Below are 15,708 nucleotides of genomic sequence, written 5' to 3'. Positions count from 1 at the left end.
GAACAATGAGATATATGATAAACATGAATATTATCTATATTTTGACTATGTTTCACCTACGGATTCATTGTTATTTGATGTATTTCCTTGCATTTTGGCCATGTTAAGCTCCCTAGTTCTTGTTTACTGCTCTATTTATATATTGTGTAGGAATTACTGGAGCTTAGCACGGATTCGGAGTCAAGAAGGAGTCAAGGAATGCATGAAAAGTGTCTACACGGTCACCCAGTGTTAAACAACACAGGCGTGTTGGTTACAGAAGATAAGCCCAGAAAGCAGAGTGAAACAGAATTAAACACGGCCTGGTCATGTCGATCTGCACAGCCGTGTTGGATGACAGCAGTCAGTTATCTTGCGATCTGGAGCATTATTTGAACTTATCTTTCAACACGTCTTTGCAAGAGGATAAAAAGGAGACGTCCTGAAGCATCAGGGAGGACCTGGAAGCTAGAGATCTGGATTTTTCTTTCTTCTTCTTCTCTTCTTCTCTCTAAAAACTCTTAGATTAGGTTTTCTTTTGATTTGGAACCTGCTGTTTGTGGAGAATTGTGTGCAACTTCAACACTACGGTTTATCTTTCTGATCTATCTCAATTTTTAGTTTATGATTATGATCTTATATATTGTTATCATGTTTTCTATTTCAATTATGTGTGAGTAATTGTCTTATCTGGGATTGAACTAGGTTCGGCCATGGTTATGAATTAATGAACTGATTGTTGTTGTTATTGATTGTTCGATTTGCATTATTCAGTTACTAGTATCTAATTGCCTAGGGTTAATTCAATTGGCCACTGATTTAATTCTTTTAGGATGTTGATTTGAACTGAAAGGTTAGATTGACGCCGGAAAATAGTAATTGAACAAGAATTAATTGATCACGAAAGTAGGTTAATTATTCTTGAGAACATGAGGGATTAACAAGAACTTAATGGATTTAATTTGGTTTAGCACCATGAAAATAGGTTGCTTAGGCTGAATTAGGCACGACTTTTAGTTGTCGAAAGAGACTAATAGTTATCATAGGTTAGTCGTTCTTAATGCATTGAGAGATTCGATAACAATTGATTAATTCGTTGATTCAAACCAGAGTTGAAACCGAAGTTCAATCCTAGATCCTTTTAATTGAGTGAATTCGTCGTTGATACTAGCTAGCGTGTTTGATATTGATAATCAAAAATCATACTTTTTAACACAATTGGTTTAGATAGTCACAAAACAGTGAAAATCAGTAATTAACAACGAAGTCCCTGAGGATACGACCTTGCATCGCTACAACGATATCCGTGCACTTGCGGATTTGAGTGAACAAGTTTTTGGCGCCGTTGCCGGGGACTTCGGCAATGTTAATATTGACTTTTTCATTGTTTGACTAGACTAGACATTTTCTTTCATTTATTTTATTTTTTTTCGTTTGACTTGTTTTTTTTAGTGCAGGCACCCTTGTATGCCCAGATCCTTACGACTTGGAGAACCAATCGAGTGTGATCCCGAGATTGAAAGGACCTTGCGTCATATTAGGAAGAAGGCACGAGAAACAAAGGACAATTTGAAAAGTAAAAACACCATGGGAGACCAAGAAAACCAATGCAATCAAGACCGATCCTTGAAGGAGTTTGCATCACCAACCACCCATAGCTCCCAATCTAGCATCTTGAAGCCTAATGTTGTTGCCAACAATTTTGAACTCAAGCCTTCACTCCTCTCCATGGTTCAGAAAAACCAATTTGGAGGCACTCCAACCGAAGACCCAAACCTCCACATCTCAATCTTTCTGGAGTATTGTGACACATTGAAGATGAATGGAGTGTCGGATGATGCAATCAAGCTAAGGTTGTTTCCCTTCTCACTAAGAGACAAGGCAAGGGCTTGGCTGCAATCACTTCCACCGGGCTCCATCACTACATGGGACCAACTCTCAGAAGCGTTCCTTGCTAAGTACTTCCCTCCGAGCAAAACAGCCCAATTGAGAAATCAGATAACAACCTTCACTCAAAAAGAAGGGGAGTCATTGTATGATGCATGGGAGAGGTACAAGGATCTTCTAAGGATGTGTCCACATCACGGGTTGGAGGATTGGCTCATAATTCACACTTTCTACAACGGTCTTCTCTACAACACAAGGATGACCGTGGATGCTGCAGCGGGTGGTGCATTGATGAACAAAAGTGTACGAGATGCAAAACAACTCATAGAGGATATGGCACAGAATCATTTCCAGTGGTCAGGTGAGCGCTCTTTACCCAAAAAGAGCGGGAGGTATGATGTAGATGCATTAGACCATATTGCTTCTAGAGTAGATGCTTTATTTCAAAAATTTGATAAGATGAGCATGAATTCAGTAGCATCTAACTCTACTACTAACTGTGAAATATGTGGTATTAATGGACATCCTGCTGTGGAATGTCAAATTGGAAACTCCCCTTCCTCTGATGCACCATTATCTGAACATGTTAATTATATAAATAATTTTAATCAGAAAGGGGACCCTTTTTCCAATACATACAACCCGGGGTGGAGAAATCATCCTAATTTATCCTATAAAAATCCACCCCTGAACCCGATTCCTCACTCAAATTTTCGACCTCAAGGTTTTCAGGCCCCGAGACTCCCTTACCCCAATCCCCAAAAGTCTAACTTAGAGAGCTTGATGGAGAATTTTGTGTCATCCCAGAATAAACAAAATGAAGAATTTAGAAATCAGAATAGAATCATGAGCGATGCCATCAAGAACCTAACTTCCAAGGTTGACTCTTTAGCCACCCACAATAAAATGTTAGAGAATCAGATCACTCAAGTGGCCCAACAATCTAGCTCTTCTTCCAGACCTTCCGGGATGTTTCCTGGGCAACCTGAAACTAACCCAAAGGGATCTATCAATGCCATCACACTTAGGAGTGGAAAGGAGTTAGAGGGACCAATGATAAGGAATGACCATAAGGATGTGGTTGATGAGAGTGAGAGGTTAGTGTCAAATGAGAAAGAGCACAGTAGTGAGAAAGTTGAGAGATATGTAGCACCTGCACCTTATAAGCCTCCACTACCCTTCCCTCAAAGGCAAGTTAAAGCTAAGTTAGAGAAACAGTTTGGGAAATTCATAGAAATCCTTAAAAAATTGCATATTAACATCCCATTTGTTGAAGCCATCTCCCAAATGCCATCCTATGCCAAATTCTTAAAGGAGATTCTATCAAATAAGAGGCGGTTAGAGGAATATGAGACTGTAGCCTTGACCCAAGAGTGTAGTGACATCATACAAAATAAGCTACCACCTAAGCTTAAAGATCCTGGCTCATTTTCAATTCCTTGCACAATTGGTGATATGTCAATTAATCGTGCTCTATGTGATCTCGGTGCTAGTGTCAGTCTTATGCCACTGTCTATATGTAACAAGTTGCAGATGGGAGACTTGAAGCCCACTACTATCTCCCTCCAATTGGCGGATCGATCGGTTAAACGTCCGGTAGGTATATTAGAGGATGTACCTATCCAGGTTGGTAAATTCTTCATCCCGGTTGATTTTGTTATTCTTGAAATTGATGAGGATTCTCAAATCCCCATTATATTGGGAAGGCCTTTCCTTGCTACTGCTGGAGCGATAATCGATGTGAAGAATGGAAAGCTCTCTCTCAATATAGGGGATGAAAAGGTGAATTTTGATTTGTTTTCTGCTATGAAGTTTCCACTAATTGATGATACTTGCTGCAGGATTGATACGATTGATATGGTGCTTAGAGAAGACTTTATTAAATGCATATCAAGTGATTCACTTGAGAAATGCTTAGTAGAGAATGAGACACCAGTTGACGATGATCAGGAAGTATCCTCCTATGTTACAATGCTTGATGGGAGTCCAACCTGCACCAAAATCACCTACAGCAAAGGACCTGATGCAGTGACCGAAACCGAAAAAGATTTGAATGTCCAGGTCGTGTCCATGGACACGGCCGTGTCAGACAGCAGCAGAAACAACCCAGAACAGGTTTGTGAAAGAAAAACTGCACCTAAGGTAGAACTCAAACCACTCCCCTCCTCACTCAGGTATGAATTCTTGGACACCAATGGTGAATACCCTGTAATTGTTAATGCTGATTTAAGTCACCAGGAAGTTGAGAAATTGCTTAAGGTTCTAAGGTTTCATAGGGATGCGATAGGTTATTCCATAGACGATATTAAAGGCATTAATCCATCCATTTGCATACATCGAATTTTGCTAGAAGAAGGGTACAAAACTTCCATTGAACATCAAAGAAGGCTAAACCCGAACATGAAGGAAGTCGTTAGGAAAGAGGTGCTGAAACTACTTGATGCGGGGATCATCTATCCTATCTCAGATAGCGAGTGGGTGAGCCCAGTTCAAGTAGTACCAAAAAAAGGAGGTATGACCGTTGTCAAAAATGAAAAAAATGAGCTAATACCCACTAGAACAGTCACCGGTTGGCGCATGTGCATTAATTATCGAAAACTGAATAAAGCTACCAGAAAAGATCATTTTCCCCTCCCTTTTATCGATCAAATGTTAGAAAGACTGGCTAGGCATTCTTATTTCTGTTACCTAGATGGGTATTCAGGATTCTTTCAAATCCCAATTCATCCTAGCGATCAAGAGAAGACAACATTTACATGTCCATATGGCACTTTTGCTTATAGGAGAATGCCATTTGGCCTATGTAACGCCCCTGCCACTTTTCAAAGATGCATGATGGCCATATTTTCTGATTTTATTGAGGGCATTATGGAGGTCTTCATGGATGATTTTTCAGTCTATGGCATTTCATTTGATGACTGTTTGCATAACCTTGCTAAGGTCTTAAAGAGATGTGAAGAAATGAACCTCGTGTTAAATTGGGAGAAATGCCATTTTATGGTACAAGAAGGAATTGTTTTAGGTCATTTAATTTCTAATCGGGGTATTGAAGTGGATAAAGCTAAAATTGATATCATTGCTAAGATGCCACCACCGACTAATGTAAAAGGGGTTAGGAGCTTTCTAGGCCATGTCGGGTTCTATAGGCGTTTCATTAAAGATTTTTCTAAGATTGCCAAACCCTTAACCCGCTTGCTTATAAAAGATGTTCCCTTTGCATTTGATCAATCTTGTTTTGATGCTTTTGACAGGTTAAAGGAAGCTTTGACAACTGCCCCAGTTATGAGATCACCTGATTGGAGCATTCCATTCGAGATTATGTGCGACGCGAGTGACTATGCTATCGGGGCTGTTCTTGGGCAAAGGAAAGAAGGGAAAATATACGCTATATACTATGCCAGTAGAACAATGGATGAAGCTCAGATGAACTATGCGACGACAGAAAAAGAACTCCTAGCCGTAGTGTTTGCATTGGATAAATTCCGATCATACCTTGTTGGGTCGAAGGTCATAGTATTCACGGATCACGCCGCTTTGAAGTACCTCTTGGCTAAAAAGGATGCAAAACCACGACTGCTAAGGTGGATTCTCTTATTACAGGAGTTTGATCTCGAGATAAAAGACAAAAAAGGAACTGACAATGTGGTGGCTGATCATCTCTCTAGGCTCAGGCAAGAAATGGATCAAGGAGAAGGTGAAAGGGAGCCATTGGATGATTCATTCCCAGATGACAACCTGTTTGCTGTTACAAGTCTTCAAGCCCCTTGGTTCGCTGATTTTGTAAACTATATTTCGTGTGGGGTATTACCACCTGAATTATCCTATCAACAACGCAAGAAGTTCCTATCAGATGTCAAGCATTATTATTGGGATGAACCTTGTCTTTATAAGCGCTGTGCAGATGAAGTATTCAGAAGATGCCTGCCTGAAGAGGAGGTATTGGATGTCATATCCCACTGTCATTCTTCACCATACGGAGGTCATGCAAGCACCACCAAGACCGCTGCTAAAATTTTGCAATCTGGGTTCTATTGGCCTTCACTTTTCAAGGATGTGAGACGTTTCACGATTAGTTGTGATCGTTGCCAACGGACAGGAAATATCTCACGGAGGAATGAGATGCCACTAAATAACATTTTTGAAGTCGAACTCTTCGACGTGTGGGGGGTTGACTTTATGGGACCTTTTCCACCATCACGCAACAACAAATATATATTAGTAGCAGTGGATTACGTGTCAAAATGGGCTGAAGCTTTATCATCCCCAACAAATGATGTGAAAGTGGTGGTCAAATTATTTCAAAAGGTCATTTTCCCCCGGTTTGGTGTCCCAAGAGCTGTAATCAGTGATGGAGGATCTCACTTTGCAAACAGGGTCCTAAGTACGCTTCTAAGGAAGTACGGAGTAACTCACAAAATGACTACACCATATCATCCTCAAACAAGTGGTCAGGTGGAGATCACTAATCGAGAAATCAAAGGAATCTTGGAGAAGACAGTGTCTCGTTCAAGAAAAGATTGGTCTATGAAGCTAGATGATGTTCTTTGGGCATATCGGACAGCTTATAAGACTCCTATAGGTATGGCGCCATTCAGGTTGGTCTATGGGAAATCATGTCATGTACCAGTTGAAGTGGAACATAAGGCACATTGGGCTATCAAGAACATTCATTTAGATTTGAAAGAAGCAGGGGAACAGAGAAAGCTTCGAATTGAGGTTGGATGCATATGAGAATGCCAAGATTTACAAAGAAAGAACAAAGAAGTGGCATGATCAACACATCCTTCGTAAAGAATTTACAGAAGGAGACCTGGTACTTTTGTTTAACTCTCGACTCAAGCTTTTTCCCGGAAAACTTCGTTCGAGGTGGTCTGGACCATTCCAAGTGCGTAAAGTATACCCATTTGGGGCTGTCGAAGTATGGAGTGAAGCCACGGGAACCTTCAAAGTCAATGGGCAGCGATTAAAGCATTATTTCGCAGGAACTCTGATCGAGAAGTTGGGTACTCTTACCCTTCTCGATTCATCATCATTGTGATCATTGAAGGGGTCGAGCTCATGACCATAAACAAGCGCTTCTTGGGAGGCAACCCAAGTTTCTCTTTCATTTTATTTTTCTTTTTAGTGTTTTAATTATTAGTTTTCATGACATGTAATCAGGTTTCAGTGAACTGGTGTGTACGTGAATGACAGAAGAAAAATAGGTAACAGAGAGTTCAAGGCGAAAGAGGACAGAAGGAAATATATTGATAACACAGTTGACACGGCTAGCCCGTGTCCACCAACACACCCGTGTAGCAGTCGGGACAGTCTTCACCTCATTTCCAGAGTCTACCACACCCTGAGAAGACGTCCACCACACCCGTGGCCGAAAAAAAAAAATAAAGAAAAGAAAAAAAAATATGAAATCCAGACTTCTTTGACCCCACCCTCCTTCCATCTTCTTTGACCCCACCTCCCAAATCCATCTAACCCAACATCACCCAGGACAGTTTTCTTTTTCGCCCAAAGTGACCGCTCATTGATTTCTTTGACCAAACCCAACAAAAATCTGACATTCCAATTAACTTCATCACCTCCAAACCACCCAATCAATCCCAATTACACCACCCACCTCCCAAAAAGCCAATCAATCCCAGCACATCAACTCCTGACAACCCATCAACTTACCCAAAGCCGGCCATTCACAGACTTCCCCATTGATCTCCCATACTTCCCCCACTCATCCTCCCTCTGACTTTCTCCCATTCTAGTCATCCTTTCCGCCTCTTATCTAACCCAAGGCCAGAAATGTTTCTAACACAAAGCCAACACGTCTGAAGTTCCGACGAGAGAAGCGCCCCAAGGCCAGAAATGTTTCTAACACAAAGCCAACACGTCTGAAGTTCCGACGAGAGAAGCGCCGTCCAATAACTCCAACGATCTTCCATTCAGCCCCATGGCTCCAAAACGCAGAAAAAGCAATGACGCAACAACCTCCAACTCACGAACAGCATTGCAACACCGGTCTACAAGGGGTAACCCTTCGCCTCCTTCCAATAACCCTGATGGTATTATCTTTGACCCTGATCTTAATCAAGAGGTACGGTTTAATAATTTGGTCTCTAGGCGCATGACATCGACAAAATTCATTGATAATGATGCATTGTTACAATTAGGACTGAAAGAAAACATCTATAATTTGTTCAATGGCATTGGTTGGGGAGAATTTGTGACTTTGCATCGGCCTACATACAGGAGACTTACCCTTGAGTTCTTAAGTTCTTTAGTTGTTGATGCTAATGATAGCGTCGCAGGTGGTCGACTGATTTTTCGATTCTTTAACAAATGCTATGTGATCAGTATGGCTAAATTTAACCGTCTCCTTAGCCTACCTGAACAGGGACTCAGAAAACCACCGAGAGAATGGGATCCAGCCACCTTTTGGAGAGCAATAACCTGTGAGAGAGAGGGTAGGGCAAATGTTCGACCTTATGAACCTTCTAAAAACAAGGCTTCCCAAATTTATAACCCTGTTTTCCGCTATCTACAGCGGCTCATGGCAAACACCATCTTTGGTAGGGGAGAGAGCGTCAGTGTTTTTAGGGATACCGAAGTCTTCTTGTTATACTGTCTTGTCAATAGGATGGTGGTTGATGTGGGATACTTTTTAGCCAAACAATTAGAAAAAATCGGGAAATCTAGTGTAGGTGACATTGTTGTTGGAGGGATGATCACAATCCTCGCAGAACGTATGAATTTATCATTCACTCACCTACCAATTGAGAAACCAATATCCCGATTGGATCTTCCATATTGCACAACTTTTGGTCTTATAACTAAAGTTGAAGACGAATATTGGTTAACTTTCTTTCAAGGCCCTATTTTCCCACTCCCTAATCATGATCTTACTAACACTGAAAGCCAGGAAAATTGGCAGCCACCTGAAGGTGACTTGCCTTACGAACCACCTCCTCAGGTACCCCTACATCAACCGGCTCCATACATTTCGCCCCACGATGCATCAACGTCTAGTGCGTCCCTCAATTGGACCAACAGGTTCAACATGTTGGAGAGAGGGCAACAACACTTGAAAGACTCCATCCACTCATTACAACAAGATATGGGCACAGAATTCCATGCCATTAACGCGCGTCTGGATGGTTTTGGCACTACACTAGGGACGATGAACCAGTTGATACAAGATTTGCACCACTTTTCTCTACCTCATGATTATGCACCTCCACCGCCACCTCAATGAGCGGTGAGTCCCTCTTATCCCCCTTTCAATTACTCAAACACATTGAGGACAATGTGCAATTCAAGCATGGGGGAGTGCGTTGGTATTTCATGTCTTTTATGTATGCTTTGGTGTGTTTTTCACTGTGTTTTTGTGTGCTTGTTTTCTGTGTTGGGATTTTTCATTTAGTTATAAAAAAAAAGAAGAAAAGAAAAATAGTACCACTGTTTGAAAACTCTTCTAACACGTGCATCATTTAGTTCACATGCCCCATTGTATAAAAAAAAAGGCTTTGTTTCATGTTCAGTTGGTTAGGATGTTATCTGTTCGAGTTCCACTTGGTCGACACTTAACTCTAAACATTGGAGAGATAGGAATGGATTTTGGCTCAACTCATCTAATTAAAACCTAAGCTTCTTTGGTGACTTGGAATACTTTTTGGTTACTGGAGAAACACTCGGCCTTGTAAAAAAAAGTCCTAAAGTCTGTTGCACCGAGTACCTGGCACCGCACCCTCAGAAGTATGGCTGTCACGTCAGTAGGTGTTAATTATGACGGGATTTTCAAAAAAATTTTGAATAAAATGCAAGGAAACCGAGTGCTCCTTTGAGACCTTAAGTAGGAAGAGTATGACCCATTGTGATGAGATATGTGTCTGTCACGGGGAGTTTTGGGTAATCAAAAAAAAAAATTAACTTTGTCATGCCATTTCTTTTTCCAATGTTTATGAGTTGAGTCACTTGCACTAACGTACGTGAACGATTACAGATACATTTTCTTCAACTTTGAACTTGAGACATGATTTCTGTTTTGACATGGGGTTGTGTGGAATAATGTTGCATGTGAACTTGAGAATAGTGGATACCTTTGTGCTTAATTTCTATTTTCTTTGAATCTGTACCCTCTCATGTGTGTGTTTCCATCTGTTTTGCTTGAGGACAAGCAATAGTTCAAGCATGGGGGAGTTGATAAACATGACTATTATCTATATTTTGACTATGTTTCACCTACAGATTCATTGTTATTTGATGTATTTCCTTGCACTTTTGCCCTGTTAAGCTCCCTAGTTCTTGTTTACTGCTCTATTTATATATTGTGTAGGAATTACTGGAGCTTAGCACGGATTCGGAGTCAAGAAGGAGTCAAGGAATGCATGAAAAGTGGCTACACGTTCACCCAGTGTTAAACAACACAGGCGTGTTGGTTATAGAAGATAAGCCCAGAAAGCAGAGTGAAACAGAATTAAACACGGCCTGGTCATGTCGATCTGCACAGCCGTGTTGGATGACAGCAGTCAGTTATCTTGCGATCTGGAGCATTATTTGAACTTATCTTTCAACACGTCTTTGCAAGAGGATAAAAAGGAGACGTCCTGAAGCATCAGGGAGGACCTGGAAGCTAGAGATCTGGATTTTTCTTTCTTCTTCTTCTCTTCTTCTCTCTAAAAACTCTTAGATTAGTTTTCTTTTGATTTGGAACCTGCTGTTTGTGGAGAATTGTGTGCAACTTCGACACTACGGTTTATCTTTCTGATCTATTTCAATTTCTAGTTTATGATTATGATCTTATATATTGTTATCATGTTTTCTATTTCAATTATGTGTGAGTAATTGTCTTATCTGGGATTGAACAAGGTTCGGCTGTGGTTATGAATTAATGAACTGATTGTTGTTGTTATTGATTGTTCGATTTGCATTATTCAGTTACTAGTATCTAATTGCCTAGGGTTAATTCAATTGGCCACTGATTTAATTCTTTTAGGATGTTGATTTGAACTGAAAGGTTAGATTGACGCCGGAAAATAGTAATTGAACAAGAATTAATTGATCACGAAAGTAGGTTAATTATTCCTTGAGAACATGAGGGATTAACAAGAACTTAATGGGTTTAATTTGGTTTAACACTATGAAAATAGGTTGTTAGGCTGAATTAAGCACGACTTTTAGTCGTCGAAAGAGACTAATAGTTATCATAGGTTAGTCGTTCTTAATGCATTGAGAGATTCGATAACAATTGATTAATTTATTGATTCGAACCAGAGTTGAAACCGAAGTTCAATCCTAGATCCTTTTATTTGAGTGAATTCGTTGTTGATACTAGCTAGCGTGTTCGTTATTGATAATCAAAAATCATACTTTTTAACACGATTGGTTTAGATAGTTACAAAACAGTGAAAATCAGTAATTAACAACGAAGTCTCTGAGGATACAACCTTACATCGCTACAACGATATCTGTGCACTTGCGGATATGAGTGAACAAGTTTTTGGCACTGTTTTCGGGGACTTCGGCATTGTTAATATTAACTTTTTCATTGTTTGACTAGACTAGACTTTTTCTTTCATTTGTTTTATTTTTATTTTTACGTTTGACTTGTTCCTTTGTTTTCTTGTGGTGCAGGCACCCTTGTATGCCCAGATCCTTACGACTTGGAGAACCAATCGAGTGTGATCCCGAGATTGAAAGGACCTTGCGTCATATTAGGAAGAAGGCACGAGAAACAAAGGATAATTTGAAAAGCAAAAACACCATGGGAGACCAAGAAAACCAAGGCAATCAAGACCGATCCTTGAAGGAGTTTGCATCACCAACCACCCATAGCTCAATCTTTCTGGAGTATTGTGACACATTGAAGATGAATGGAGTGTCGGATGATGCAATCAAGCTAAGGTTGTTTCCCTTCTCACTAAGAGACAAGGCAAGGGCTTGGCTGCAATCACTTCCACCGGGCTCCATTACTACATGGGACCAACTCTCAGAAGCGTTCCTTGCTAAGTACTTCCCTCCGAGCAAAACAGCCCAACTGAGAAATCAGATAACAACCTTCACTCAAAAAGAAGGGGAGTCATTGTATGATGCATGGGAGAGGTACAAGGATTGGCTTGGCTACAATCACTTCCACCAGGCTCCATCACTACTTGGGACCAACTCTCAGAAGCATTCCTTACTAAATACTTTCCTCCAAGCAAAACAGCCCAGTTGAGGAATCAGATAACAACTTTCACTCAAAAAGAAGGGGAGTCATTGTATGATGCATGGGAGAGGTACAAGGATCTTCTAAGGATGTGTCCACATCACGGGTTAGAGGATTGGCTCATAATTCACACTTTCTACAACGGTCTTCTCTACAACACAAGGATGACCGTGGATGCTGCAGCGGGTGGTGCATTGATGAACAAAAGTGTACGAGATGCAAAACAACTCATAGAGGATATGGCGCAGAACCATTTCCAATGGTCAGGTGAGCGCTCTTTACCCAAAAAGAGCGGGAGGTATGATGTAGATGCATTAGACCATATTGCTTCTAGAGTAGATGCTTTATTTCAAAAATTTGATAAGATGAGCATGAATTCAGTAGCATCTAACTCTACTACTAACTGTGAAATATGTGGTATTAATGGACATCCTGCTGTGGAATGTCAAATTGGAAACTCCCCTTCCTCTGATGCACCATTATCTGAACATGTTAATTATATGAATAACTTTAATCAGAAAGGGGACCCTTCCTCTGAGTGACCAATATACTATGAGATATATGCAAGGATATGTAATTAATACAAGGGTAAATAATCTAAACTAGATAGTGGGTAATATAATCAATAAGCAATATACAAAGGAGATATAATATATGAACATAAAAATAAGTGCGCCAATGCAATCACAAACAAACGATATGATTAGGGAGTTCGGTCCTAACGACCTACGTCTCCGCTCCTCACCTCGAGAAGATCTCCACTATCACAACCGGGTTTTCTACGTTTACCCGAACAATATTTACACCTCACAATATGGTTTTCTAGATTACCGAAAACTCTACAACTAACACACTCTTGTAATCCCACTCTACACCCTCTCAAGTGTTGAACTAGATGTGTCTCCCTCAAGTGCTCGGATACAACCTCTCCCTAGGTTCTTCAACCGACACCACTCCTCTTGGGACGATCCTCGACTCTCGTCACATACTTCTCTCGGTGTATAAGTGTATTACAAAGTGATCTCACAATAAAGCACAATACAAAGTGTTTGTTCTCTACAATGGGTGAGAACGAATTATAAGCTCACTCTCTAAGTTACACAATCCCACAACCCAATTATACTATGAATGTAAATACAATAAGCTCAATGGTTGTGTATGTGTAAACAAAGAGAAAATAAAATCAACTAAAGTCAATATGAACACTAGCTTAATAAAATGACAATCAAACAATATAAAATATAAAGCTAGATTGAGTTTAGAAAACTTCTCAATAGATCAAGAGTGGAAGAAGAAGAGTTGGACGCTCAAACACCAAATAGATGATCTCCTCAAGCTCTTGTGGAATTGATTCACAAAACCAAAACACTCAAATGCTTAAAAGCTTTTAAATACACTTTAAACAAACTTAAACCCTTGATTAAAACTTTGTTAAATCTCTTGGATTACTATAAAGGATGAGAGCAAGGGGGGTATTTATAGCCTCCCAAAATCTCAGCCAAAACCCCAAAGGAAAAGACCAAAAATCCCAAGAATCAGAAATCTGATTCTGTACAAAAATAGTCGTTGGAGTGAACGGCGGTCGACCATGAAAAACTCGCGGTCGACCGTGAGCCAGCTAAGAAACCCAGAAAACTTCCAGAGACTTACGCGGTCGACCGTGGCGGTCGACCGTAGCGGTCGACCACGAATGTTTTTGCAGCCCACTCAGCAAAAGACACAGGCACGGTCGACCATGGCGTTCGACCGCAAACTGATATATGAAATGATAGTTTTGAAATAGATTTTGAGACTTTTGAAAATATGTTAAAAATAACAAATAAAGTCCAAAAATAATGAAACTTTAGGAAATCTATTTAAACATGTAAATGAACATGTTATAAAAAGAATTTTCCAAATTGCATTTTCCATTTGTGAAAAATCATCATTTTGTAAAATAGTCCAAAATATGAAAATATAAACACAATAGTTTTGACATTTTAGCTTAACCATATTTTGAAACATTACAAAAAGATTTTATAGACTTAATAAAAGATGTATATGATTATTGTTAAGTCTAAAAGCTGAGAATATAATATTTTCACAAAATTACATATTTTGCAAACTTTAAAAAAAACAATAAATATGATTTTCTTAAACTAAATAAAATTAATATTGATGAAATCATATATATGCATATAATTATGAAACAAGAAATGTATTTTCAATTGTATTCAATTGTTTCATATTAAAACTCGAATAATATTAAACCAAAACATTTATGTATATATATAACTATATATATACAAAAACCAAAACGTTTATGTGTGTATATAATTGAGCTTAAGGTACTAACACACATAATATAAACCTAAACTAATGTTACCCAAGCTTGATATTGATCTTCATTGTAGCTCAACTTGGTACACTATGCGGAAGAAGCTTGAACTTGGATCTTCAACTTGAATTGCAATGCTTCACTCCACAATTCCGCCAACCTCCATTGGATATGATCGTGAAAGCTCGATTCCATCCATCCTCCAACTCGTTGTTTGCCTAGAATAAATACGAAAATACAAACACTAGACAAACAACATTAGAAGTAAATTATTTGTTAAACATCATCAAAACAAGAAGGCCAACATACTTGAGACCTGTAGTTTCTATATTATGCTAATCAGCATTAAGCACCTGGAACTAAGATGTAGATTTTTAAGGTAGTAGTTAGATTGTTCAAACAAATACAACACAGCTCAGCTTGGTGTTATACTGACATTTCTGCATGCAAGTTCCAGGTAATTCATGCATACATTTTTTTGTGAACTAGGCCAGGTTACCAGCTCAGCCAGAGTGTACTGAAACTATATATACAGTTAGTTTGGAATATGTGTGATTCTGGTTTTATATCTCATTTGCTCTTTAGCTCAGGATTTTATGTGTATTTTCTCAAATTTAACTTAGAACAATTTTAGATAGTTTTTCGTACCCATATCATATGAAGCAACTAGTGTGTTTTCGTTGTTAGTAGTCCATGCAAGGTCATCATAATTGCCCTGGTTGATGGGACTGAACAAGTTTTAGTTGGGTTGCGATCAAGGAGAGGATAAATAATCTTGTGGAGGGCATTAATCTGAAGCTCGAAGGAATATTAAGCTTTAAATGATTTTCTGTTGGATGAGGGGGTACTTGAACAAGTTTCGGTGTTAGAAGATATTAACATGTCATCCAAAAAACAGAAATGAAGAAACCGAAATAAGATTGACAAAACATATCCTACTACAAAACTGTTATTGTTGAAGACAATATTGGGCCCGGCCCATTTAGCAGCTCACCCATATTACCTCTGTATGGAATACGGAGGCAAAGGTTTTTTTTTGTTATGTGAGGGTCAACCACACTTTTCTATGCTGGGAGTCTCTCTGGATTGTTTCTTCTCCAAGTTGCCTCTTCACCAAGCCTTCTAAGGTTTTTTGCTCTCTTCTTCTTGAAGCTTGTAAGAGAGTGTGAGAGAGAGAGAGTGCTATTGTGAGTTCCAATCTCTTGTACTTGTATGACTTCTTTTTGATCTAGTGGATTTGTGCCGAGTGCTCCCGTGGTTTTCTCCCGAAAGGGTTTCCACGTAAAATCCTGTGTCTTCTCTTATTTCTTGTGCTTGCTTGCTCATGGCATGG

General features: G+C 39.5%; 2 protein-coding genes across 2 annotated transcripts; both read left to right on the top strand.

Moving 5' to 3' along the window:
• Positions 6,591–9,658, top strand: LOC109848329. Its single transcript, XM_020417774.1, has 2 exons — positions 6,591–7,649; positions 7,713–9,658. Exon 2 carries the CDS (start codon positions 7,805–7,807, stop codon positions 9,104–9,106), a length of 1,302 nt encoding a protein of 433 aa, XP_020273363.1. The 5' UTR covers positions 6,591–7,649; positions 7,713–7,804; the 3' UTR covers positions 9,107–9,658.
• On the top strand, positions 11,615–12,600 carry LOC109847526. Its single transcript, XM_020416755.1, has 2 exons — positions 11,615–11,952; positions 12,129–12,600. The coding sequence occupies exons 1-2, from the start codon at positions 11,615–11,617 to the stop codon at positions 12,598–12,600; spliced, it is 810 nt and encodes a 269-aa protein (XP_020272344.1).

Source organism: Asparagus officinalis, chromosome 7 (genome assembly GCF_001876935.1).
Source record: "Asparagus officinalis chromosome 7, Aspof.V1, whole genome shotgun sequence".
NCBI classification, from domain to species: domain Eukaryota; kingdom Viridiplantae; phylum Streptophyta; class Magnoliopsida; order Asparagales; family Asparagaceae; genus Asparagus; species Asparagus officinalis.
The sequence above is the reverse complement of the archived record's forward strand: the minus strand, read 5'-3'. Positions and strand labels throughout refer to the sequence as shown.